Genomic DNA, 25,868 nt, shown 5'->3' on the forward strand with positions numbered 1-25,868 from the left:
AGTATGTTTTAAGAGATTTCCCCATAACATGCATACATTAACTGAACCCCATGACCAAAAAACTGTTTCGAGATCCGGCACAAGATATATCGTTCACCATGAAAGCCCTTACTAGACATGTTCGTATCCAGGGACGTGTTTTGTGGGAGGAGGGGCGATTTGTAGTGAACCCCTCGAAAATGTATAAACGGGAGAAAAACGTGGGAGGTGTATATTCATCAGATAAGGGATGGGTTGGAGGAAAGGAAAGATTTTCCCAACTTTTTGAGTACGTATCTTTAATTATAAAGTATAAGAAGTATAAGACACAAGCAATTTAGTTGTTCTTTCAGAGAATTACGGTTTATAATTTTTTTTTTTTTTTTCGTTTGATATTGTACAATATACGCATGGATTCAAAACTTTGAGACAAAACTATATCCTTCAAAGGTTAGGAAAAAAAGTCTTACCTATGACAGTTGGCTCCAAGTCGACAAGTACGGCTCTTGGAACATAGTTCCCAGAACCAGTCTCGTTGAAAAAGGTACTGAATGAATCATCCCCACCAGCTCGACTTGACTGTAGTAGACCGTCTGGCCCGATGTTGTGCTCTAGACAGTATAGCTCCCAACAAGCATTGCCTATCTGTACCCCTGCTTGACCCACATGGATGGAAATACATTCTCGCTTTAAAGAGAGAAAGGAAAAATATCTATTCTATTGAAATTTCTTTTGACTTAACATCAAACTCCGTTTTCAACAAAACTATATAAAAGCTAGTGTTTTTTTAAGAAATTAGGTTGATTTGAATATTATTATATAAACTTTACATGGTTTTATTTTTGTTCGCCAAAAAAGACGCCCAAATTTGAATTTTGAGTTTGAGAAAAGAATAAAACTTTCAAAGCTTTTTTCCTTGGAAACGACGAAAAATGTAAAAGCTTCCGTTATTTCTGCCAAGCACTTACCATTTTGGTGTCTTAGTATCAGTTATCAGTTCGTTCAATTAAGTAAACTCAAAATTTTTCTCGTAAGATGGCAAAAAGACGAAGAAAAACTGAGTTTTGATGTTTTTAGGTTGAACTGAATACTAACGACGCTAAAACCACCTCTAATTGCTTAATTAACCGATTTTAGAATCACTAACGAGATAATTAATCTTCTAACACAAATTATCCTCACCTTACCTTAAATTTTGTGGGCTATTTTGGTAAAAATTGCTAGAAAACTTGACCTTTATTGTTTTAAATTTTTTTTTTTTTTCAAAAATGGTTGAAATTTTTCAACTGAACTTACTCTATTTTGATGACGAAACAACTATCCAATCAGAGACCGCCACGTCAGATAACAAAAATCCTAACACAGGTATCCCGGTTACAGTTAAACTAAACTTTTTCAGTTTATCAAAGTTTCCGTGACGCTCCTTTTTCTGTGTCCTCAGTCGCACTTGAACTCCAAAAAAACATTTTTTGCCCAGTTTCTTCTCTTTTTTCTTTCTTTTTATATGTATGATTGTCATGGCAATCCTCAATGCTTTTCGCTTTGCTTATAATGTGGTGCTGCGTGACGAGGGGAAGCCTTCCTCTCTATAAACAAGATAAAACAAGGGAGCACATTAAAATTTTGTTTGTGTAAAGAAAGTCATTGTTCTTGGTTGATCTATCTAGCGCGCGCAATCCATCTTGTGACAGGCGTTCTTTGTAGTGTTTTGGTTTCGGCCGATCCGAATGGCTTACGATCGTGTAAGGAAGGGAAAGACGAGTGCAATTTTTTGACCTTTCCTTTTTTACACGTCGCTCCGCTCCTCGCAAAATATTCGTCGGTTTTCGGAGTAAATTCGCTAGCCCGACTAAAGCAAGGAACGCCTGCCATGAAGTGTAGCGCGCGCACGTATATCTTAGAATATGTGCGATAGAATCGAAGATAAACCAACACAATCAAAATTTTAACGTGCTCCCTTGGATAAAACAGATCAATATAAACATGTGAAATATGCTGTGACAGCAATGAAAACACTGCTGGCCATTATCGTTTTTGGTCATGACGCTAGCACAGAAAAAACACAATGCACAACCAGTTTCTTGTGCACCTCTCCCCGTTTAGTTGTTGTCGTTGTTGTTGTTGTTGCTTTTGTTGTTGGCCATGATCCTTTTTGGTCATGACGCTAGCACAGAAAAAACACAATGCACAACCAGTTTCTCATGCATCTCTCCCCGTTTAATTGTTGTCGTTGTTGTTGTTTTTCAGTTACCCTTCCCTTTCTCTCCTACACGCCGATTTTCATTGTTTATTCTTGGAAAATTTGTCCAATCCCTTTTGCCCTGCTCGGAAATTAGTAGCAAACTCCCTGTTTGAACCATATCGGCAAGCCCAAACTCCTCTAATGGTGTCCCGTTCCGGATCCGGCCTTATACTGATAGAAAAAAAAAACCCGGCTTCTGCAAGGTGGGTGCTAGGAAGGGACATAAACAGCAATAAAGTCACGTGACTAACCTGAAACTATATGGTATAAATTTAACATAATAAGTTGCGCGCGCCTACAAATTACACAGCATTCAAGAGTAAGAAAAGGAAAGCGTTTGTACGGTACCTTGGCTTACCTTCATTGCCAGTAGTAACTCGGCAATGTGAAGGCAGATATGGCGCAATATTCTCCGTTGCGTCTTCACTGTCTGTATCCCTGACAGGTTCATCTCGGAGATAACTATTCTTTAAATAATGAGGATCAAATTCTATAGAATTGTGGTCGTAGTTAGGTTCAATTCGTTCTCTTTTAGATCCTTTTATTGATATATTTATATCATGTTGAGGATGCGCAACTTTAGAGTCGAGGTCTTCCTTGCATGATGGCTGCAGTGATGGTAATTTCACTACATAACTTTGGTCTGGCCCTGTTTTTTCCATGGTATTTTGTGCCAGGATTTGATCCTGCCGATCGTTCGCTGTATTATCCCAGGCTCTAGTGTTTTTAGAATTCTCAAGAGGTCGCATCGGAGACATGATCCCAGCCAGAGGTTCAAGTCTATTATCACGAACCGTCATCTTATACTCTTTGGTTTTCTTCTTTCTTGGCTTCACCAGCCCAGCTGCCGCTAACTCGTTTTCAATTTGCATTCTGTCGAGGCTTGTATCTGATGGAGAAACATGATTCCCTCGTCTAGAATGCCCGTCATGTGGCATACGATTACCGAACAACCCTGAGGCTCTTCGAAGCTCCGATTCACTTCGCGCAACATCTCTGCGCATTCTTGTCTTGTACTCCCTCGGAGGACGCGTGATATGACGTGGTACGTCGGGATAACGGAGTAAGGCAGGATAATAACCAGGATAATATTGATTATGATGATGACACGGTCGATACCCTTGCATATGAGGTGAGTACAGGAAGTCTTGCTTTGGTTGAAATTCATCCGCTTCGTCGAAACTCAAAACCTCATCTGACGACACTTCCTCATCAAAATCACTATCCCCTAGCCAATCCTTTTCCTTACCAATACTCTTACTTTTCCTTTCATTCTGAACAAATTTAGTGTTGTAATCAAAACTCGTAGGGTAAAATTGAACCAGTTTGGGGCCAGATTTAGGGCTCGTCGCACGGGGCTTTTCCCGCCCTTGGCCAAACTTAACGCCGCCTTCCGCGGAACGACTATTGGGATTTTTCTTGTCCATTCTTGAGAAGTACATATCGAGATTGCTCTCCGACATTGCAGATGGGTTGCCGGCGTGTTTACAAGGGTGTCTACCGTCCTGGATCGGATCAAACAAGTCATTTTCTTTACTCTTCATTTCAACGCCTGCGTAACTTCCCGAATAACCTAAAGGAAAGTCCTTAAGCTCAACAACCTGACGCCTTTTGGGCTGTAATTTGATTATATCCTCGACGCTCTGATTGATCGATTTGCCCGAGTCACGCGTGCCGCGCGAGTCACGTGACCACTGACAATAACTACCACCATTGATTTTGTTGAAGTCTGTACTTCCATAATTTTTCTGACCACGAAAGCTGGATTGGTTGTTCAAAAATTCACCAGGACTGTACCAATTCGGGTCCTGTTCGTCGTAGACCGAACTCCTTTTACCCGAGTTTCCGAACTGCTGGTAATCGTAGCCGTACTTCGTGGCAAGGAATTCATAGCGAAATTTGTCCCGATCTCTTGATCTTTTGAGTATTGCTTGGACTATAGATTTGGATTTCTTGGGATTTGGTAGGTTAGAGGAAGGGCCTTTACTGCTGTCAGTCATCCAAGGTGGCTAGAAAGAGAGAGGTATTATAATTGAATATGAATATGTGTAAAACTTATACGAGGTGGGGATTAGCTACGGAAATTCGTTAAATATTAACAATTATTATATAGTCAGAATAGTGCGCGCGCGCTGATTGGTCAAAAACAGTCGCGATATAACACGCTCTGATTGGTTAAATTGCGTGCATCCGAAAATGGATGGTGCACGCTAACGTGATTGGGTAGCGTGCACCATGTAATGAAGATTTCGTTAGGAAAAAATGTTTCCATTTTTTTCGACCAACAAATATTTTTTTGCGGTTTTGCTATGATGTTATAAAATCAATGGTCAATGTTTAGTTGTGCGCATATCCAGTTCTGGTAGCACGCGGGAGGTTGCTAAGCACGAAAGAAGCGCAATAGTGGCACGAGGCGTAGTCGAGTACTCCCGTGTACCATTCCTTAAAAGACGACTACTGATATTGTACCGATGTGCTGTTACATGAATGTATTTCTACATTATTCAAGAATCAAAGTTTATTTCCACATTGTTTGAACTTACTTGATAGTCAGGAGAAAGAAACAGTTCCTCTTTCGTAGCACTAGATGAGGAGTAAGTACTCTTGGTAGTGACACGGTATCTGCTTGCGTAGTTCTTGGACGCCTTATCAAATATGCACTTTCCACACCTTCCTTTACGTGCAGTGGGGTTAGGACAGCCAATGAGATCGACTTCTAGGTCATTCTTGTGGCGTTTGCGCATCAAACATGTGCAAGGGGCGTGGAGACAGATTACTAGTACCACTATCAACATGACTGCTGTCATCAGGCTTATTAGGTGGCTGTGGTTGGTTGTTGATTTGATGGGCTCCCTGACAGCTATAAAAAGAAATAAAAATATAATCCTCTACTAGCTCTTGATTTTCAGAAAGGAATCAAATTGAGCTACCATAATTGCCACATCTTACGAAAATAACAATAACAGCAGCAGCACCAGCAACAACAACAACAACAACAACAACAACAACAACAGCTAAAACTGACAAAAATATCGAACAACAGTTGCGGTGGTTTTGAAAGTCTGGTTTATTTGGATTCTTGAATTTGTCCCAGAGGTTTTCTTTTCCTAGCGTAGCCCAACAGGCACACTCACGCTAAGAGGATTAAGATAAAGAAAATTTTGGTTCATTCGTCACGCTGAGCTTTTGCGTGGGTGCGTAGTTCTGATAATTTAGGCATATTTTTGAATAAAAAACAAGCTTTGCTTCAAGCCTTATGGAAATTCCTAAAAATGGACCTATATTATCAAGGAACATTTTTTTATAAGGGCCTTCCGATTACAAATCCACCAGTCTGCTAACGCAAATATCCTTCCAGCTGTCATAACAAACCCACCCCCTTCTACGACCTCTCATGTTTATTTCCTTGAGGAAACATTGAGAGAGATTTGCTGGGAATATAAGAGAAAGAAAGAACCGTTTCCTTTTTATTTCAAAATCTTTTCCCTCCCGGTCATAAGCATGCAGTCACGGTTATAAGACCTTATAAGCCTATATATCAAAAAAACCCTTATGAATGAGCATAAGCCCAGGGTTTATAACCGGGGTTTTGCGGTATATATGATATTCTCATAAGTTCTAAAAACGGCAAAATATATTTATTCGAAAAGTCTATAGGAATCGGATGACGGAGCAAAGCCGAGGTCAGCCAATGATGCTCAGGAATGACGACGTTTAAACGAAAAGATTCGATTAGCTGACGGCTCTGTTGAAATTTTTGGCTAAAAACAAAAATACTGAGTTTCTTTTGAGAGTCAAGGTCACTAATAGGTTTTCCCTTAACCACAATGAATATTGGATTGGGCATAAAAGTAGACGCAGTATCTCTTATGGTTTATGGTAGAAAATATTTGTACGCGCCGAGTGCACGTTGACTGTAAAATGGCTTCTGCTGTCCAATTAAAATGTAGAAGCCATTTGAGAATCGTGTAGTTTGGCTCTAAAATGACTTCCGCAGTGACCAATCATAATGTAGAAGCCATTTGAGAATCGTGTAGTTTGGCTCTAAAATGGCTTCCGCAGTGACCAATCATAATGTAGAAGCATGTTTGAGAATCGTGTAGTTTGGCTCTAAAATGGCTTCCGCAGTGACCAATCATAATGTAGAAGCATGTTTGAGAATAGCGTAGTTTTGCTCTAAAATGGCTTCCGCTTTGACCAATGGGCATACGTTTCCAGCTGAAATATATTGCACCAATTATAGAAATAATTATCATTATTTTTTATTGATCTAATATATTTTTATGACTGAGTAACTATTACTGTAAAGTTCTGCGTTGGCTGTTAATGAAGTAACCTTGGGAGATCGTAGGAGTAACGTCTGGAAGGCATAGAATGGCGCGCGCCACACACTTCTTATATATCCGTTCACCTACTCAAAAAATGACATAGTAAATGAATGCTTTTATGCATGCTGTCATATTGTAGCTCGTCTAATAACTTAATTACAGGCTGATGTTCAATACATTGAACCCCCAAATGTTAATTTTCTCAAGAATATAGTTTTAAGTGTAATCAGCATGAGATACTCGCCTTTATGTTTAGCGAATTATTTATGGTTTTATCCATGTTGTTTTAGGAGATTTTCGATAAGATTGTGTTCAAAAAGCCAACATAGTGAAATAAAAATTGAAATACTAGACAGTCAATATTATTTGTGTAGATTCATTATTCACTAGTATGGATGGAGGCGTAGGAAGATGATGACTTGTCGCTGAAGGAATAACAAATAACAGGAAGAGAATTCTTAAAATAGGAAAAGAAAAGAGAAAAGGAATGGGGAGGGAAAGGAAAGGAAAGGAAAGGAAAGGAAAGGAAAGGAAAGGAAAGGAAAGGAAAGGAAAGGAAAGGAAAGGAAAGGAAAGGAAAGGAAAGGAAAGAAAAAGAAAAATGGCCGTGATATTTATTCTCTTAAACTTAACAGCTTTCTTGTATTGATGAACTTGATCCTACACACATATTAGAAATTAACTGATACTACCATCCAACGACGGAATTTCCAAACCGACATGCAGTAAACTGATTACCCAAAATGGCTGCCATTTTCCCTGACCCGCGGAAAAAAACTAATAAAAGCTAGCTATTTTCTTGTTCTACTGACTGTCCAGAAAAAAATAAATAGTAGAGCTTTTAATAACTGTGTAAAAGTCTTGGAAGAAAGCTTTAAACAACTTGTGAACAACGCGGTGTTCTTTTTGAAAAATACGAACAAATAATTAAGACCGATATTTCCGTTTATTTCTGAATATGTACTCATTAGACTCTAAAAAGAGAAAAGTTGTTGATTGAAGAACCTTGAAAAGGGGCTATTTTTGGAACTGGGTGCTTATAGATAGCAAAAAAAGAGCGGATTGAATGAAAAAGAAAACAATAAGGAAATGAAATTCGGAAATCGAATTTACCAGGACTGTCCCTTGATTTGAAGCTTTCAATTCTATATTTTTCCCCCCATAAAACAGTGGAATACAAATTTAAATCTTATGAAGAATTGTGTTAATTCGATTGCTCCAAGGTACATAAATTTTTCAAATACGAAACCGTCTTGGGGAAAATACTATTGATAATGCTTGAGACGTTTTTCTAAGATGTTTCACAAAAAATTAAATACGTATTTAGCTTGGGGTAATTTTTAAATGCCTTAAAATTTTAAGCCTTTTTCAGACTGTTTTTCTTTGCATTTTGATCAATGACGTCAACACGTGGGTCTCAACAGAAACAGGTCTTTTCTGATTATCAGAGTCTTAAATATATAATATGACGCTTTTGTGCACTAGACCAAAAACTAGGGCGTCGGTTCAATTATTTGTAGTGACAAATGACCTGACAAATGAGCCTAAGGAATCTGATGTTAAAGTTTTTGAAGCCTTTCTTTGAAGTTTTTCTTTTTTTTTTTTTTGACAAAAGGTTTGAGAGTAGATGCGTAACTATAGCAAGCTTACCATATCATTTGCCTTTAGGGGCAGCTATTTTACTACGATGTGAGTGCTTATAATCATATGAAACCAGTGTCTTGAACTGTCACTGAGAGAAGTAATTACGACACTGTTCTTAAAATATTAGATATTCTAATATTCCACGGTATTTATTCCCGGTTTTAGAAACTGCTCTACATGGGTATAATCAGTGTAATCTCTGTTTTCCTATTTTTAATAGCTTCGCAGAATGCTTGCCGAGATTTGATAAAGGAATGCTAAATTTTGCTTGATATACACATAAAATAGGGTGCTTCGATACTGATCAGTGGACCTAAGAGCTTAATCAGCAAAAAATTTTAAAAAAACCAAAACAAACACATTGTCAAAGTGACCATTTTTGATATCTAGAAACATGATATATATTCTAGAAAGTCTAGAAAGGTGGAAATTCACCCACAGAAGCCGAGACAGGAAGGAATGACAAGTAATAGTTAGAAAAGCTTATTACACTCCCTTTCGACATGTTATCACTTGCAGAAGATTGTAATTGCATATTTTCGTCTTTTCATGATAATCAAGGGAGATCAGAATGTGTGGTGTGTGACGTCATAAATGACGTCATTCTTACATTAGAATCGATATAAGTAAGCGATTATCCCACTGATGGAAAGAGAGGTTCCGCTTCTTCCAAATTCCGCCACATTTTATAATTAATACTTTGATTTTCAAACTCAACAATAATATACAAAATTTTGTTAAATTTCACATCACGTTCCTATTGGTTATCGATGGACCATCGTCATGTATTTTTAATTTTTTTATGTTTTCTTTTTCCTTGTGAAAAATTAGGAATCGATTTAATCTATCTGTGTGGTATAGAATATTTCCCACATAACTTGATGTCTTCTCGGATAATTGAACTGTTATTATTTAGATTCATTAGATATTTGAGGTCTGGTAATTAAAGCAAATAAATTTCAGTTCTGGTCAAGATATTCTACAACGTCGTTTTTAAAATATTTCATGCGCCTTTGCAATAAATTATTGTCGATTTGATTTTTAAGTCACCAAACGTGGGACTGAATGAACAAAAGCGCAGGTTAATAATCGAGTAAATAATCGACTAACTAATGAGACAGGACTAAGCCGTTGAAAGTAAATTAAACTATATTGAAAATTCCTTAGTAATACTGAAATCATTTTTAGCGAAAGACTCCCTTTTTTAAGTAGACAAGTTATAAGAAAAAATAAGACGGGAGGATACGACGTAAAGCCATAATACCCGGTAGAGCAAGAGGAAACATTTGCTCGCATTTGAATACCTCTCCTGCCAAGAAAAATAATTCAATTTAGATTTTTTATCTTTCTTCCAGCCATGCTTATCATAACCAAAACATTTTGTTTACGAGTCGGAACAATTTTTTGCCTAGTTTGTCGAAATTAAATCATTTTTTTGTTTGAGATATTGCAAAATATTCGAGAATTTTGCAATTGTTTTTGTATTCGTGGTATAATTATCGTTCACTACGCAATTTCAATAAAGTGGAGTAGTCGACCCTTCTGAATTCAAGTCAGCTGTTTCCAGCCACTTTGCATATTCCAACTAGATTATAAAGCTCTAAAACAGGAAAACGCTGCTAAATTTTTTTTTTAGCGTTTAAATTTCTTCGAAAAAATGGTGAAGAAAATCTTCATTTTAGTGGGTTTTCTTGATATAGTAGTGTTAGTAATATGGATATATATTTCATCGTCACTTAGCAGATTCAACAAACTACACCCTATCGCTCCTATAGAATATAATTCAAGTACTCATTCAGTACGACGTACACTTACCGTACGAATTCAGCTCAGTTATCTGGTCATTCGTCGGTAAATCCACAAATTCAACCTCTAAATTTTTGTACAGATCTCGAGAAAGGCTTCTCTTCATTCTGTTCCAATGCCTTATCTTCTTTTTCTTCGTGTTTTCATTTTTTTCATTGTTGTTAAAATCCGATGGTTCGCGTTTCGAAACATCTGGATGATGCTTTTGAGTAGAACTAGCTCGCCTGTCTGTGGAAAAGCTTTGCCAGATTTCAAAATCTTTTCGGTCACCGTCATCAACTTCTTCATTTTTGAACATTCCTCGGCTTTCGACCTTAAAGATATATAAAAACCTCATAATAAAAACGGTTCCCTCCGTAAAAAAATGACAGCTAAAACGGAAAGAAATTCAATAATTTAAATGCATTGAACTAAAATTAATTGTAGTATTTTTCTTACCTCTTGAATTTTCAAAAGTGCTACAACCAACATAGACAAGATCGTCCGCCATTTCATCTTTATGGTATGGACGCCGAAGCCGGCAAAAATTTAGCCGAGTCAATTGGCGATTCCTTCGTATTAAAGAATGTCCAGTTTTTACACTATCAATTTGTGTAGAGACTACATCGTCCAACTCAAACACGACATTTTTTACCAAAAAATCGATACTTCATAAAAGACCTGTTTGAGTATTAGTTCATTGAGGACAAAAGAATACTGCCAGGCCTGAAGATATGTTTGTCAAATTTAGGTTTAGAATCGGCTTGAATTATGTAAAATAGCCACTACGAGGATTTTCCCACATATTTGTTGAAAATAATATCTAGCACCGGATATTTGTTTTCGAAAGCTTTTAAGATTCTACACGTTGCTTTCTGACGCACCTCGTACAAGTCTAATCGAAGCAGGTAATATTTTTTGGCTGAGTTTAGAATTAGAGTAGATCATAGAATTTTCTTGTCTGGTTGGTCGGTAGTGGAAGATTGTACTTGCATGCTTAGCGGGAAGCCAGTTTACCGCGGTCAAGCCAGTCAATCAATTTAATACTGGAATTTCATTGGTTAAGACCAATGTAAGTGGCTAGAGGATTTTCGTCCATTGCCACATAGAAAATTCCTTTGAGGTAAATATTTTTAACGTTTGATGTGAAATGTTCATAAGATCTCGATTACTAGAATATTTAATGTAAATTAAATTTTTCTTGGCCGACATTCATTGAAATTCGCCAATCAGTCACAAGTAAATCAATAAAACAAAAGGTCAAAAAACTCATTTATTTTTCCATAGTGATTATTTACACGAAACCATGAAGAAATTGAAAATTACACTTATTTGATTAAACGTCGAGAATAAAGTCTTTTTTTTTAGTTTTCAGATGTCTGCCAAAGCAAAAGAACTTCGCAGTGTCTAAAGATAGACATGACTCTACGTATTTCCAACCGATTTTCATTTGATAAGATATCTCGATGATGCCTTATTTCTCATTTTGAGCTATGGTCAATGAAGCACTAATTTTTAATCCCAGACTCGTTAGAATTCTTTTCACAGTATTAAACCTTTCAGGACGTTTTTCCACAATGCAATTTTAATGGAATTTCATATGGTTTTGAATTCTATACAAATATTTTTAAAAGAATTTCTAGCTTTTCAAAAATATCAATCATTATTTTGTGGTCGCACGAGGTGTCATCAGTCTTCATTGTACTTCACTATTGGAATATATATGGTCAACAAATATACTAAGTCAAAATGGTCATACATTTTGCGAATGAAGTTTGAGTATATTCCGAAGCAACAAAACAAAGTCTCTCTGTCTTATAGTTTCGTGTAATTGTCTTTTTTATAAGTGTTGAAATATTATAGACGATGGATTTGAATATGGTCAAAGCGCAAGAAAACAGGTGCTTGAGATACCACGCTGAAATATTATCACAATCATAATAATTATGGTGGCCACATGTACAGGCAAGGAAATGTGGGATTCGACACAGAGCTGCCTCGCGGTTGTAAACTTGCGCAGCGTGGAATGAAATAGTTAGAAGGCAAGTCGTTGTATTTTGATCTTAAGATAAAAATGAAATAAAAAGAGCAAGATAATAATAATAATAATAATAATAATAATAATAATAATAATAATAATTATATATATATATATCCACTGTTCTTTTCTTCTATATTAGAATTTCCCTCCCCACACCCACTAGTGCTGTTTCTTGTTTGTTCGTTGTTGTTGTTTTTTTTCAGTTGTTATTTTTAGTTTGCGTTTGTTTCTTGTTTTGATTTTATGTTTTTTGTATTTGTATTTGTTTTGTTTTGTTGCTCTTAATGCATTTTTTATTTTGTGTAGTGTACTAGTGTTTCGTTGTTGCTGTTGCTGTTGTTTTTTGTAGGTTTTTGAAAAATGAGCAACCCAAATGTATAATTCGCCTAGTTCGATAAAATTACAGTTACTAAAAAAAGTGTAAAACAAAAGAAAACAATGACAGAATTTAATAGAGTATAGAGGCTTTGCACCATCACGTGATGGCAACCATGACACATGATAGGAGGCACAGTCGTTCTCCCCTGTGAAACTGAATTCTTTCTCATGTAAATCAGATTAGACCAGATTCAATTGCTTACTATCAATCACGTGACTTTTTTGGAGTTGACTGGGGGGCGAACAAGCGGTTAACTGGGGGGCAACTAGCGGATGCTAAGTCAAAACATATCAAAATAAGTCCTCAAACTATTGTATTTGACTATTTTCACGACACCAAACCAGAAAACAAGAGATCAAAACAACCTCCAGGATTCTACAAGCCATCAAAAAAGAGCTATTACCGGAAGTGACGTCTATTGATAGCAACCTATTGTTCCTGTCTCCTGTCATGGCTGCCATCACGTGGTGGTGTAAAGCCTATATCATGCTCACTTTTGTTTTCACTATTGGCCAATGTAAAATATCCTGCGCTGCATCCGGAATTTTCTGTCGTAAAGTCCGTCTGCGCAGCAGCGACAAGAATCGATAAACAAGGCCTCTAAACTAACCCCTCTGGGTATCGTTAGCCCACATACCGCGGAATATTGGTATTCTAAATTTCGTTAAAAGTTAATTTAGTCTCTAAACTATTCATAAGTAAGCCATCAGTTCAGTAAGTGCTTTTACATTAGCCTGCGTGCCTCCGAACGTTTATCGTAAAGTCCGTCGACAAATCAATGCGGGAGGGCCTGGAAACAAATGAGCCGCTGAAGTCAGTCCCCCGTGGAATATAATTCAGTTAACTCTGAAATATCTGAGGAAGATATGTTATAAATTATATATTATAGGTAATTACGACAAACTGAACAACATGGCGGCACCATGCAATGACGTCACTTGAAAACCGGCCATAGAAAAATAAAATTAAAGCTTGCTCGTTAGTTTGACTCGAACTATTTGTGTCTTGTTAGTTCATTATATTCAACAAAGTAAATCTGTGTTTTAACCAAACAAAATGTCTCGCATGTAGAAACTAAATCAAAAGAAGTCGATAGCAGGCGTGTAGGTATTTAACTCATGGATGTGTTTTTAGCATTGAAGAGCGACTAAAACGTTTTCCATTAAGTCAAGCATCAGAGGATAGTGTCTGTACTACTTTCGACACTCTTTCCAATAATTGCTTTTGAGCCGAGATGAAGACAATTAGAAATGTGGCCTTATCAGTTGTCATATAAACATTTTTAACTTTGAAAGAGCCGTTCCTGCATTTAAATCATTTAGCTTGTCAAAAGGTTTTGGTGAGTCATTCATTATGATAAAATTTGTTACTAGCTTGTCATGCACTGCCAGATTTTGTATATGTTATTTGACTGTAAAGTAGCACGCCACACGGCATTCTTTGATCATTGCATATCCAGTAGAAATGCTAGGATACCGTTCAACTCCGTCACCATCACCATCACGGTCACGGTCATCAGTTTTTCACAGTCATACATTCCTCATCTGTTACCTTTTCCTGGATTTTTCAGCCGTCTTACGCACCATCCTTTCCTGGATCTAACACTACAAGTACCTGCATAATTAGTTTTGCCACATTACCAGGTTTACCCTCTTACGGAACAAAATTAGAAGCGGTTAAAAAAAATCGCGCATGCCCCTTAGGGTGTTTTCTCATGTATGCTAGTGAAATCGTTTTTTCAGTGGAAATAGTTGTGTGTTTGCTTTTTTCTTTTTTCAGTTTTCATTTTTTGATTGAAAATAACCGGAGACCATACTCCCAGACCCGAATGCTGAAGCTTCGTATGGTAGCGCAAAAGCATTTACGGCTACACCAGAGATTTCGACCCCGCTATCCCGGGAGGAATTACAGACTGATCAGGAAGCTCGGCCGAAGCCTAAGGGAGAGGTTAGTCGGCCCCTAGACCGTAGATGATTAACCCCTTGCTATGACCAGCAGACCTAAATAATCGATTTTGTTGCTGATGAATTAACATCCATAGTCACTCCTTTCCTTGTGGGACACGTTTTGAAAACGTTCCGCGACTCACATTTACATGCCAAATTATGATGCAATCTTTTGAAAAAATGTTACAAGAGAAAAAAGAAAGAAAATTGAAAAGGAAAAAGTTGGATTAAACTCGTGCTGCAAAAAATACGCGCATGCGCAAAGCACGCATAGATCAATGAATCTCCTGCCATCCCGTTTTTTTGTAGGTTGCGCGATATTTTTTTCTTAGATGAAGTGCTTGCTAGATATTTTTGGGGATTTAAGTCGCTTGATCCACCGTTTTTCGTTTCGTTGCGTTCAAACTGAAATTTCATGTCAAGCCTTTTCATATGGCACTTATTTCAATAAAGTTAGTCCGTGAAAAGCTACAAAGCTGAGACCGACAAGGATTATGGGTAACCTTGTTTCAACCGCTTCATAACTGTTCTTTGACTCGAGATCTTCTACCAGTTGCGAGTTCACCTCTGAGCATCCTCAACTGCTGCAGTCTGTCAAAAGCTTTACTTGTTGAATATGAAATATTTCCCATGATTCTTAGCGATCACAGCTTTCTAGGTTTTTTGGTGACTAATTTATTGAAATAAGTATATTTAAATTGTTTAGGAATGCAGTCAGTGTAGTTATAAGGGAATATTTGGTCACACTTAGTGTATGGCATCATGATTCAACACAAACCAGAAAAAAAACAGAGGACTTCATGATATAGAGGCTTTGCACCATCACCTGATGGCAGCCATGTTACATGGCAGGAACAATACAATGAGAGTTTTACATGAGAAAGAATTAAATAGCATTTTTTCATGGTCACTAAAAATAGACATCGCAAAGCCTTCTGGGTTCCAAATGCAGACAAACATTGCAAATAAAGGCTTCAATTAAATGTAAAAGAAGAAGAATAGCAGTTATAAAACTATAGTTCTTCAGTGAGATGGAAACAATGAGTCTACAGAACATTGTTACAACATATATGCATGTGTGCCTGGCTTGGCTTGTTGGCATTTCAATCATATGATGCACAATTGTGACGTCATCTGTGGAAAACACTATTACCACAGGCATTCCAAGCTGTATAACGGGCACCAGCAGAGGTGATGATGTAAAGCCTCTATCCCTGTACTCTAGAGGCTTCTCAATCATTGATTTTGTGACCACAGACCTTTGAAACTCAAGTGATAAGATCTCTGGTACTAAGGTTTGCAGCAATAGAAAAATATGAAATTTAACAACAAGAATAACTTAGGAGATTTCTATTTTATTTAAAGGTGTTGTTGAAAGTCTTTCAAATCTCCAGCTGTACAATACACAGGACAGTATAAATAGAACATTCATTTATTTCTTGGATGATGTTCTCTTGTTGTGTTTCTTGGCAAAGCGAAGATTTCGTAAAAATTTGGGCTCAACCTGTTGAAAAACAAATGAAAATCTTAGTGCGAAGATTCCTGACAAAGACAGGCTGTTACACTTGCTTTCAATAACATACACCTATTTATAGAGTGCAAACAATATAACCATGAAACTTAAGTAATACTAATAGCACAATTTCATGCAAATTCCATTGTTTTCTATTGCTTAATTAGCACTATTTTGTACTATTTAGTAATTAGTGTTCCTCGGATTAATTGTTTGCACTCTAAAACGTTGTTGCTCAAAGATCTATAATCTAAAATCTAAGACCTGAGTGGAATTGTGGGGGACTGTTTGTTCAGGTCAAATTCTAATATATTACTACACCTCTCGTTGGTTGATTATATTTGAAGTTTGATGGCAATTATAGTTGACTTTCATATGAATGTGAAACTCATATTGGCTATGACCAGAGGATTGGGTGGGTTTGCTCGCCACTTATGGTTCAAAATCATAACTTAAAAAGAGCCTCTAGAACCAGGTTGTGTTATGTTAGATGTCAAAGCGATGGGGCAGATGTGTATCAGTTACAGTAGGCCTAGAGTAAATGTAGAACTTTCCATGCACCAATGTCATTAAAAACAATGGATATCAGGTGATAATGAGGCGGCATTCTTTGTTGTAATTAAGTTTGGTGCATGGAAAGTTTGACGTTTGCCCTAGGCCTAAGTACTCAACATGTGAAGATACATGTACAAATTGCCATTTCAGAGGTTATTCATCACAAATTTACAACACAAATTAGCAATGAAATGTAATGTGTGATGAAGTGCAGCATGCAAACCTCAGCTATAAACAGATCCCTTATATCCTATGAATCAGAAGGATTCAGAACTTTACACAGGAAAGGCAATCTACAGCTTGCAAGTGCATTCCCAAGAAAGTGAAAAACAAAAATATGGTGGCCATCTTGGTTCTGTTAACAATGGATGCTTATGAGAAATATCTTGTTAAATAGCACCAACATGGACGCAAACTGATTTAAGATATTAAATGTTGTTTTTGAGTTTTCGAAATCCTTATGAAAAGTTTTTAAGATGTAGTTCTGAAATACTTCTGGCTTGAGTTAGGGATTGAACACTTAAAACCATCAATATTCTATTAAATGGGATACGTCGTGAAAGAAACATTTGAAATACAAAGTCTAGACAGATGAGCTTACGATTAAGTAAAACTAATAATTTCTCTAGCATACTTACTCCCTTTAACGATGGGAATCTCTGTGATTTCGGCTTCTTAATGCCATTTCGGTGAGCCTTGAAGCCTATAAATACACAATTGAATTATTTTTTTATTAAACATAAAAATACAAGGCAAAATAAATTTAAGATTTTATATACCTTGGTTGTGATTGGTATGATTCTTCGACTTTGCCATATCGATCTAAAGGTTTAATGTGTCGTTCCTCAAAGTTCTGGCAGCGAATAGAAAAAATAATTAGCCAACTTGAAAAATAAATTATCCAAGAATCTCTGTGCAAAGTATTTTTAGCAGATGGGCAAAATTACCTGAGAATTCCCGAAGATAACACAACACAATATACTGTATTCCTATCTACAGAGGTTACAGTAGAAGAGAAAGAACCATTACGAGCGCAGTGAACTATGGGAAGTATTAGCCTTTCTGGTTGGTCTACCTGTGTACACAGGATGCCCAACAGGAAGAAACTTCAGCAAACAAGTTTGGACGTGAGAGCATAAGCTTTTGAATTATAATTCAATTATAACAGTATTTACGACATATTCTCACAAATTTTGTTAGTTAATTGTCTTGACAAGTCCTCCGAATGTTTTTATCTTTTCGTGTAATGAACTGAGAAACTGTGATGTACTGTTGCAGTTGGTTGGGAAAAGGAGAGTTAAAAGTCCTAGAGTGCCTTTCTTGTCAAGATATTCCCACTTTGACGGTATATGAACAGGGGTGGATCCAGGGGTGGTAAAAGGGGTGACAATTCACCCCCCTTTTACTCAAATTTCTCAGCATATCGTTAGTAACAGTCACCCCCTTTTCCTCAAATTTCTGGTAAAACCTTTGTAATAGTCATCCCCCTTCTAAAATTCCTGGATTCGCCCCTGATAAAATGTAGCAGAAATGCAGGCTCACGTGTACTCTCTGTCTCCCATAACACGTGTCTAGCCATGCAATCAGGTTTCCATTCAAACCTGCGCATGCCCACCAAATCAACAAAATAACGTAACCTTTATTCAATCTCGTCCTCAGTTCTCTTGGTTCTTTGATTCCTTGATTGCGCAAAACCATTTTTGGTTAAATTAAACTCATTTAGTTTGATCTTTAATATTCTTCGATGCGTCATACCCCGAGTAGTTACATATAGTAGAATGTTGTGAATGCGGATAGCTTGACCCGTTCATCCCCCGCACATTTCAGAGTGTACATCAACGATCGTGAAAAGGGCAAATTGTTTTAGTACCTAGATATCATATTTATTTTTGATTAAAAAATTCTTTGAGTTCAACATACAGATCGTAAAGTCATAATAAATATTTGCCATTTTGATCGCTTTATCACCATTTTTCATCATTGCTGAGGTTACCAAAATTGATCATAGTAAACTTAATGACGTTTTAAATCTTTAAGAAGAGGTCAAAGTACTTGTTATTAATTAGTACTTTTTTTTATTTAGTTACCGTTCTTTAAACTCGCAACCGTGACTCCCAAACCGCAACAGTATTGCTTAGTAAGCATATTTCAAGTGTGCAACAATGACGTCATTCCTTCCTGAGTGAACACAAACGTTTCACTAACATTATATACACAAACGATGTATATATATATATAAAATGCTTTCAAAATGAAAGTTTTGGAAACTTTGCTGATAAGGTTGGTTAAATGCGATATTTGAGTCGTTAGCGGCTGCATGCCGGAAAACGAAGGAAAAAATAGATTGTTGAACATTTAAATCTAAATCTAACAAACTGGTAACGTAATTAAGTTTGAACTTCTTCAATAGGTGATGCTTCTCTTCTCCAATCTATCCTCGTGCATGCATGACCATTACCACCGTTTGCACAAGTACTACGCGGCCACCCCAGACAATAATCTGGTCATGTCAGTTTGTAATAGACTGCCCTCAATCAAACACGTCGACGCCATGTACAGTTTAGATCGGTGAGTGTGACTTTTTGATCGATTTTTCCCAGTCAAATATCTGAAAGGAAATCCCGAAAGCGATTGAAATGAGTTTGAGTGCATCCAAGTAGAATTGTGTTTGATTAAAAGGCAGTCTATTGCAAACTTCACGTCACAGTTTTAATCTGGTTTGGCCGCATATAGTAATGCAAACGGCGGTAATCACCTAGCCTCTGGAACCCAGTGTGGAAACACTGAGATCATTTAATGTTTTTGTCTAGCTAGCCACAAATGATACTGAATTCACATTATAATAGCATATCTATTAACCAACAAAGCATATACTACGTAAAACTTTTAAGAGAAAATACTTTGAGGTTTGTTTACAAGGCGAAGAAGCGAAGATTCCAGAAGAAAATGGAAAAAGCGTGTGAAAAAAATTTTCTTCTGCCAAGGAACAGTTTCAACAACTATATTGTTCAGATAAGTCAAAACATTTACAACGTTAACTTCCGTTCCATCAAAAGAGACATTAATTGTGGTAAAATAACAAGGAAATAGGGATCGCCATTGAATAAAAAGTTGGATTGTTCGTGACTCTAGTGCTTTTGGTTCACGGAAATGCGTTCGCTTGTTGATCATTATTGATCCCCTTCCGTTTACTGACCAAATTTCTCGAATGTTTATATTAGGAGTACTAGTATGAACTGAAGTCACGAATTTTGAGAGAAAGACAAAATAATTGAAGTCGTTTTTAAACAAAGCTAATTCTTTTTTTATCACCATTTATAATTTATCGAAGACGCCGAAATACCTGCTGCCGAAATACGACTTCAGAAATCGCTTATTTAGGAGTGCTTGAAGGGATAGCAAAAGTTGAGACTCTGCTCAGCACTTGAATGTTTAATTCGTGACGTTTTACAAGGGTTTTACTCTGACGTCTACTAAAACCCAACCCGCCTGCATTGCGATTATAATATTCGAAATATAGAGCTCTCGACTGGGTCAATTACGTCGATCGAGGGTCTTGGTCTTTACTAGTGTAAATTTAGATTTGTAGATCATGTTCAAGCTCTTTTTAGCTCATAATCAAGAGCTTGTGTTTAATCGGCTAGATGTATCACTCAGCACTTTCATCTTGCATGGCTATTTTAGTTTCTAGGATTTATATCTCTTCAAAATATTACCATGGCACTTTATGAATGCATATGGCAAGTTTGAATTTGATCAGCAGCATTGGATTATGTTCTCGTATGGAATGAAAGTGAAAACGCCTACGAGTAGGAGAGACCAGAACCGCAAACGGATGTACGTAATGATGAAGAGCTGAAAACACGAAAAGCTTGTTGAGACTTGATTTTCTTTTTTATATGAAAATACGGAAAGTTCAAGAATGCAAAACAAAGAGATTAAGAAAGAAGTGGCGATGGAAGATAGAATTATTATGAGGGTGAAAAATAAAGAAAATTGAAAAAAGGGGGTAAGAAGGAACGAATAATAAAAAGAGAAAAAATGAGAAAGAATGAAAAAAGAACAAAGGAAAAAAAAAACTATAAAAAGCCAATATTTGATCATTCTTCCAGTGGTGCCCTCAAACGGCTGAAGAGCTCGCCGCACCAATTTTTATCCCATCATATGGGGCTGAGTGCATGTGATTTAGCACTAAACATATAACTATTAAACCCACTGCACCCCGCCCAAGAATTAAAAATGACAGCGGAGAGAGAGACTCAGCATTGAGCTTACCGTGTGGTAAAACCTTCAAAGCTTTTCGCAATAATTTCAGCTTCAACTTCCGATCACTAAAATCAGTATCGCCCCTCGCGACTATTAATAAATTTCCTATTTTTCTTTTTGTCAAATGAAAGAGAAAAACATTTCTTGGGTAGAGTCCAAAGATATTGTTTATAATCAAATTTAAATCTAGTAAAATCGATAGAATAGTTTCAGCTTCTGCTGAACACGAGATGAGCGCGAATCAGCGTGATTACTGAATTAATATAAACACTGCACGCTACTTCCTTATTATCATTAAATATTGCCCTAACCCGCCCCTTGTGGTAATCGAGTTGAAAGCCAAGCTTGTGACGAAAAGCTGTTATTCCTCAAAGTTTCGTATGACGGATGATGGATTTGTTTCTGATTATATTTATGATTTGTTTCTGAGATATATGATCAGTTTATTTGACACGATTGCTTAATATTCTTGAGATGCAACCACATGACTCAAAATAAACAGTACAGCCGCCATCTTGGTCGATCTACTAAGAGATGCTGGTATGAGGAATCGAATGCTTAATCGCCAGCCAGCATGGCGGTGACGTAACATGCACCCCAATAGGAGTACTATGAGATATCCGTCGTGATCAAGTGGCTTATCATGATTAAAGCAGTCCCACTTTAATTATATAAACTTTTATGTTCCATATAAATATATATACATATTTATTATTTAACTATTTATTTCTTTACTGAAACTTTTACCAATCAAGGTGTTATTTTCTCTCAGGCGTAACCCAAATATTCGCAGGGAATGCGTTGTCTATGGGTTGCGAAGGTAGATTAATTCAGGCTGAGATATTGACTTCAAGACTTTTGGCTTCACTTAGGAATACGATTCTCTTAGAGGACATTCAACAACTAAACTCAGACGCAAAACGCTTCTAAGACTGAGTCAGACCTCCTGTTTAACAATTCCAGTGGATCCGCGTATCCGTATTTTCTCTTTTTTCCTCCAACCTTTAACACCCCCCCCCCCCTCCCCCCACCTAAAATCACACAGTCTGAGGCGCCAAAAATTAAATATAAGCCCTAACTCAGTAGTATCTAATAAGTCAACACCTCTTAGGAAGGTCGTGGTCCTTTTCCCTCGGCAGGCCTTGGAAAAGTAATTTCACCTGTCGGGATTATGAATCAAAGTAATCATGGATTCCCACTGATACGTAAGCCCCCACCCTCCCCCCTTATAATAACCCTCCAGTCCAAAACTGACTGAAAAGAATAAGTTTCCAGTCCAAAGGCACTGAAAAAGAATAAGCCCCCAGGGGGATTGATAGAGGAACAAGGTATATGCAGAATCCATCTGGCAGCGTAACAGTAGGTGAGTAGACAATCAATGCAGCCATCCAATGCAGCCACCCACGCATTTTTGAAGTATACTTAAGCCCACGAGGAAATCATATGACTACGGCGAATCAAGTGGAAAGACTGGAAGTGCACAAAAGAGCTAATTGCTTTGGTAGCTAAAACTGAGTAACTTGGGGAGGGGGGAGGGGGGGCTGATAATGGCCATTTTTAGTCCCTCCAGCCTCATAACCATGCTTACCCTCAAAAAACTTTCGTTGATGGGCTTATGTAGCATGATCTTCTAAAACTAAATTCCGCATGATGTTTGAAAGCCATTTGACATCCCTTAGTTTAACTATATTTATATCAATCATTCCAATATATTGACAGATCATGCAGTTAACATGTTACAATGATTAGTAAGATATTGGCTGTTTATAAATACTTGGGCAAACAGAAAAAGAAAAAGCAACCCACTATTTATTTACCAAAGGGTTTTCCCAGAGAGTTTGGAGAACGATTACTATCTGCAGTTATTAAAGAAATCATTTTATCGAGGTTTTTGATTTTGAGTGTTTTTACTAAATTCTCCACGGATATTTATTACATTTTGTTAAGATTCTTGCTTTGCTGGTTGCTAGGCAGTTCGCGGACTAATGATTTTGTAGTAGGGTACAATCAAACATCAACAGGTAGAAAGAAAGGCGCCAGTATGTCTGTGGCACCGGAAAAGATCAACTACGGTCCATGACCCCGCGATGTCGTGGGGTCTGCTTAAGCTTTCTCGAATTCTTACACTACCGGTGATCAAGAATAATCTACATTTTTGAACAGTTTGAAAATATCATTAAAGATCGTATTTCTAGAGAATGAAAGGCTCTTACTCCCTGTTTTTGTTTCCGGTCCAAAGCGATTTACATGTAAAATTATTTTGCTAAAAAAATACATATTACGATAGCCTATAACTTGACATTTTGTACACATCCTACAGATCCCACCTCGAACTCCTCAAAACTCTAAAAAAAAGAAAAAAAAGAAAAAAAAAGAAAGAAAAAAAAGACACACAAGAAAAGAAAACTATTACTAGCTGCTATATTTATCTTTGAGTACAATTGGGGAGTTTTAACTTAAAAGTACAAAACCAATGATCTTTTTAAACCATTTTTACTTATCGAGTTACCCCAAAAAACGTGCTGTGGTTTGTTTACATTCTGCAGACATCATCCCCAACAAGTGATTTTTCTCTACACATTGTTGATAATAATTGATAATTTATTACTATAAACATATTTACAAAAATAATCATTTGTATACTATGAAATTAATATAAAATTGTACAACATTTTGAGGGTAAAGATATCGTAAACTTTAATATGAAATATAGAACGTTAGAATAGGTGTAAAAATATGCCTTAGTGTTGCGAAGCAATTTCTTGGAGAAGTATATCAAAAACACATAGGTATAAAGATGTTCGTGAACACAAGAGAGGAAAATAGTCCGAATATGAAGGAGAACGACAACAAAACTTCGTAGGTAAAAGAGCCTGAATGAATCTGATCAAAGGCTATAATTATATAAAGTTAACACAAAAAATTGTGTTACAAGCCACTGCATATGCAGCAAAAATTATGTTTGAACAGTGGTGAACAAAAACCACTGTATATTATGAAATATTATTAATGATTCCTATAGTGCTAGCTAATAAATTATAGATCTAGTATTCTTATTTCTATATATATAATAATTTTCAATTTGGCGTCGATGTAATTTCAATTATAGGAGGGTTACAGAAATGTTCTGTTATATTGTGTCACTGGAGTTTAGTTCGATATCGTCCGCATCAAGACTACTTGCTGGTGATAAAGTACTAGTTGTGGAACTTGGGGTTCGCGGAGAGTTGATTGAACGTTCAAATTCTAGAAGTTGGCCCATGAAGTTGAAGTTCGGAGATACATTTGATTTTCTTGCTTTGACGAAATCGTACGCTTCGTTCAAGGTCAAATTTTGTGACGACATTAAGTAAGCGATTGTAACGGTAACAGATCGCGAGACTCCAGCCAAACAGTGCACCAAAACACCGGAGCCTTTCTCTCTTCCTTCATCTAAAGAAAGAAAAATAGAAAAACAAAGAGTTTTAGATCTATTATATAAACAAAGACAATCGCAGCTATAGTCAGTGCCAACGACCATCATGCCGCAAAGGCCAACATTACTAATGACTAATTATCAAGAAAACGAAAACAACACTGAATAGAAAACAAACGAATATAGAGGAATTTAGCTTGAATATTCTATGAGTTACGGGTCCGATTAGATAATATTATAGTTTGTTAAGTGCCCTAGGTAATCTTGGTATGCCACGGGTCCGAACTTTAAACTATTTCAATAACTCCAACTTGCATACCAAAAGAGAAGCATAGCATTTAGAAACTCAATATGTCAAGAGAGTTAATTGAAAAAAGAATAAGACAGAAAATAAAAGCTGAGAGAAAAAATATAACCACTAGAAAATGATTGGGAAAAAGGAATACTTTTTGTTGAGATGGCGGGAAAAAATGGATGCGCTTGTATCAGTGTCAATATGATTTTCAATTGCCCGAATTCTCTTGTTTATAAAAGAGTTATATATGTATCATTACACATTATAAACCTACCTATAAACGAGAATGCTTCTGGAAAAAGGTCAGTGAGATTCGCTTTACAATTATCCTCTACTGGTAAGGTCTTGTAGGTGAAGTTCTCGAGATGTGCGAAGGTATTTGGACGGTCATGGGTGACATTTAAAACATAAGATATTTTGTGTTTCTTCAACAGATCCAAGTTAGAGGCGTCCTTTTCTCCTCCCAGAAACAACTTGGGTAGAATTTCAGCCAGTTCGCCTTTAGTTCTCTTTTTAGAGTCCGGAGTTGTTGGAGCATTGGACGGGAGAGTTCTTGCTTGAGGTTGTTGATCACTTGGTTCGCGTAAAGTCAAACCGGTTAGTGATAACAGAGGGTGACCATAGTCTTCACCACTCTCACAAAAACTTGGGCATTTTTCTTGAAATTTGGAAAAACCACCTGTAGAATGAGGTATAAATGATTAATGAAGTTCTTCTTAAAGCAATTAAGTTTCAGAAGTGAAAAAAAATTACGATAAAAAACGCTGTGGGGTAACTGGTACAAACTCGAACAGAAAATGAGCAGCGTACAAATTGATTTCAAACTAAAATTTTAAGAGTATTTCTATTGAAATCGCATCCAGTAAAGTATGTAAAGGGAAATTAGTTAAGTATAACTTAAATATTTATAACTTAATTACTTACCTTCTAAAAGACGGACTGTCGATGAAGAGCAATCTTCGGCCAGTTTTCGAATGACAACTGCAAGAGCCGAGTTGAGTCCAATAGACGAAATATCCTTGGTTGACGAATCGTACAGAACAATCCCACTGGCAAGAGGTAGATTTTTATTAAACTGTTCCTTTCCTTCTTCCGATGTTATCAACGAAGTAATAGAAAAACTATTCCCCTTTTTGAGCCTTCTCAACATTAGCGAAGGAATAGTCAGGTTGATAGCTCCTTGAACATGGCTACGAGCGAATTCGGCAAAGGGACGACAGTCCAGTAACAGAATATAATTTTGATTTCTTAACTGTTCACTGAGCCAAGAGACACTCGCTCCTCTAGCCATTAGCTTTTTCTTGTCAGCCTGCGTCCTCCGATAGGATCGTGGACTCTCCACTACGAGCGATAAAGACGGCATGTTTGGTCCTCGGGTAAAATCTTCAAGTGTTGGTATTCGTCCTCGTAGAGCTTCTTTAGTCGACCCAGCTCGCCATTTGATACGCTTCGACAAGCGCTTTGTTTTAAGTGTAAATTT

The 25,868-nt window shown here is 36.9% G+C and overlaps 3 protein-coding genes and 1 long non-coding RNA gene across 5 annotated transcripts; 1 reads left to right on the forward strand and 3 right to left on the reverse strand.

Moving 5' to 3' along the window:
- Positions 1-529: 529 nt before the first annotated feature.
- Positions 530-11,005, reverse strand: LOC116304884 (uncharacterized). Of its 2 annotated transcripts, none has more exons than XM_031714670.2 (6): positions 10,438-11,005; positions 10,009-10,312; positions 4,765-5,081; positions 2,580-4,230; positions 1,276-1,565; positions 530-666 (listed from the first exon to the last, which is right to left on the reverse strand). In XM_031714670.2, the coding sequence occupies exons 1-5, from the start codon at positions 10,492-10,494 to the stop codon at positions 1,507-1,509; spliced, it is 2,388 nt and encodes a 795-aa protein (XP_031570530.1). In that variant the 5' UTR covers positions 10,495-11,005; the 3' UTR covers positions 530-666; positions 1,276-1,506. The 2 variants fall into 2 exon arrangements, with proteins under 2 accessions (XP_031570530.1, XP_031570532.1); XM_031714672.2 differs by having other exon boundaries at positions 2,570-4,230; positions 10,438-11,004.
- Positions 11,006-15,683: 4,678 nt separating this feature from the next.
- Positions 15,684-17,465, reverse strand: LOC116304881 (large ribosomal subunit protein eL29-like). The gene is made up of 4 exons (XM_089036035.1): positions 17,360-17,465; positions 17,192-17,265; positions 17,051-17,115; positions 15,684-15,848 (listed from the first exon to the last, which is right to left on the reverse strand). The coding sequence occupies exons 2-4, from the start codon at positions 17,226-17,228 to the stop codon at positions 15,777-15,779; spliced, it is 174 nt and encodes a 57-aa protein (XP_088892161.1). The 5' UTR covers positions 17,229-17,265; positions 17,360-17,465; the 3' UTR covers positions 15,684-15,776.
- A 1,134-nt stretch (positions 17,466-18,599) lies between these two features.
- LOC116304880 (uncharacterized) lies at positions 18,600-19,533 on the forward strand. The gene is made up of 2 exons (XR_004198110.2): positions 18,600-18,692; positions 18,823-19,533. It is a non-coding gene; the product is annotated as an uncharacterized LOC116304880 (long non-coding RNA).
- Positions 19,534-23,082: 3,549 nt separating this feature from the next.
- On the reverse strand, positions 23,083-25,836 carry LOC116304879 (dual specificity protein phosphatase 7). The gene is made up of 3 exons (XM_031714667.2): positions 25,313-25,836; positions 24,663-25,067; positions 23,083-24,110 (listed from the first exon to the last, which is right to left on the reverse strand). Exons 1-3 carry the CDS (start codon positions 25,749-25,751, stop codon positions 23,809-23,811), a joined length of 1,146 nt encoding a protein of 381 aa, XP_031570527.1. The 5' UTR covers positions 25,752-25,836; the 3' UTR covers positions 23,083-23,808.
- Between the last annotated feature and the right edge of the window lie 32 nt (positions 25,837-25,868).

Source organism: Actinia tenebrosa, unplaced genomic scaffold (genome assembly GCF_029948245.1).
Source record: "Actinia tenebrosa isolate PJP-AT-01 unplaced genomic scaffold, QUT_ActTen_1.0 PGA_scaffold3__52_contigs__length_22856419, whole genome shotgun sequence".
In the NCBI taxonomy this organism is placed as follows: Eukaryota; Metazoa; Cnidaria; class Anthozoa; order Actiniaria; family Actiniidae; genus Actinia; species Actinia tenebrosa.

Coding starts and splice junctions, on each gene's coding strand:
- LOC116304884 (XM_031714670.2), bottom strand. CDS start 10,494: ATGAAATGGCGGACGATCTTGTCTATGTTGGTTGTAGCACTTTTGAAA. Junction 10,313..10,437: donor CACTTTTGAAAATTCAAGAG/GTAAGAAAAATA, acceptor TATATCTTTAAG/GTCGAAAGCCGAGGAATGTT. Junction 4,231..4,764: donor TTCTTTCTCCTGACTATCAA/GTAAGTTCAAAC, acceptor CTCTCTTTCTAG/CCACCTTGGATGACTGACAG.
- LOC116304881 (XM_089036035.1), bottom strand. CDS start 17,228: ATGGCAAAGTCGAAGAATCATACCAATCACAACCAAG. Junction 17,116..17,191: donor TCATACCAATCACAACCAAG/GTATATAAAATC, acceptor GTGTATTTATAG/GCTTCAAGGCTCACCGAAAT. Junction 15,849..17,050: donor GATTCCCATCGTTAAAGGGA/GTAAGTATGCTA, acceptor GTTTTTCAACAG/GTTGAGCCCAAATTTTTACG.
- LOC116304879 (XM_031714667.2), bottom strand. CDS start 25,751: ATGCCGTCTTTATCGCTCGTAGTGGAGAGTCCACGATCCTATCGGAGG. Junction 25,068..25,312: donor GACAGTCCGTCTTTTAGAAG/GTAAGTAATTAA, acceptor CTCATTCTACAG/GTGGTTTTTCCAAATTTCAA. Junction 24,111..24,662: donor AGAAGCATTCTCGTTTATAG/GTAGGTTTATAA, acceptor TTCTTTCTTTAG/ATGAAGGAAGAGAGAAAGGC.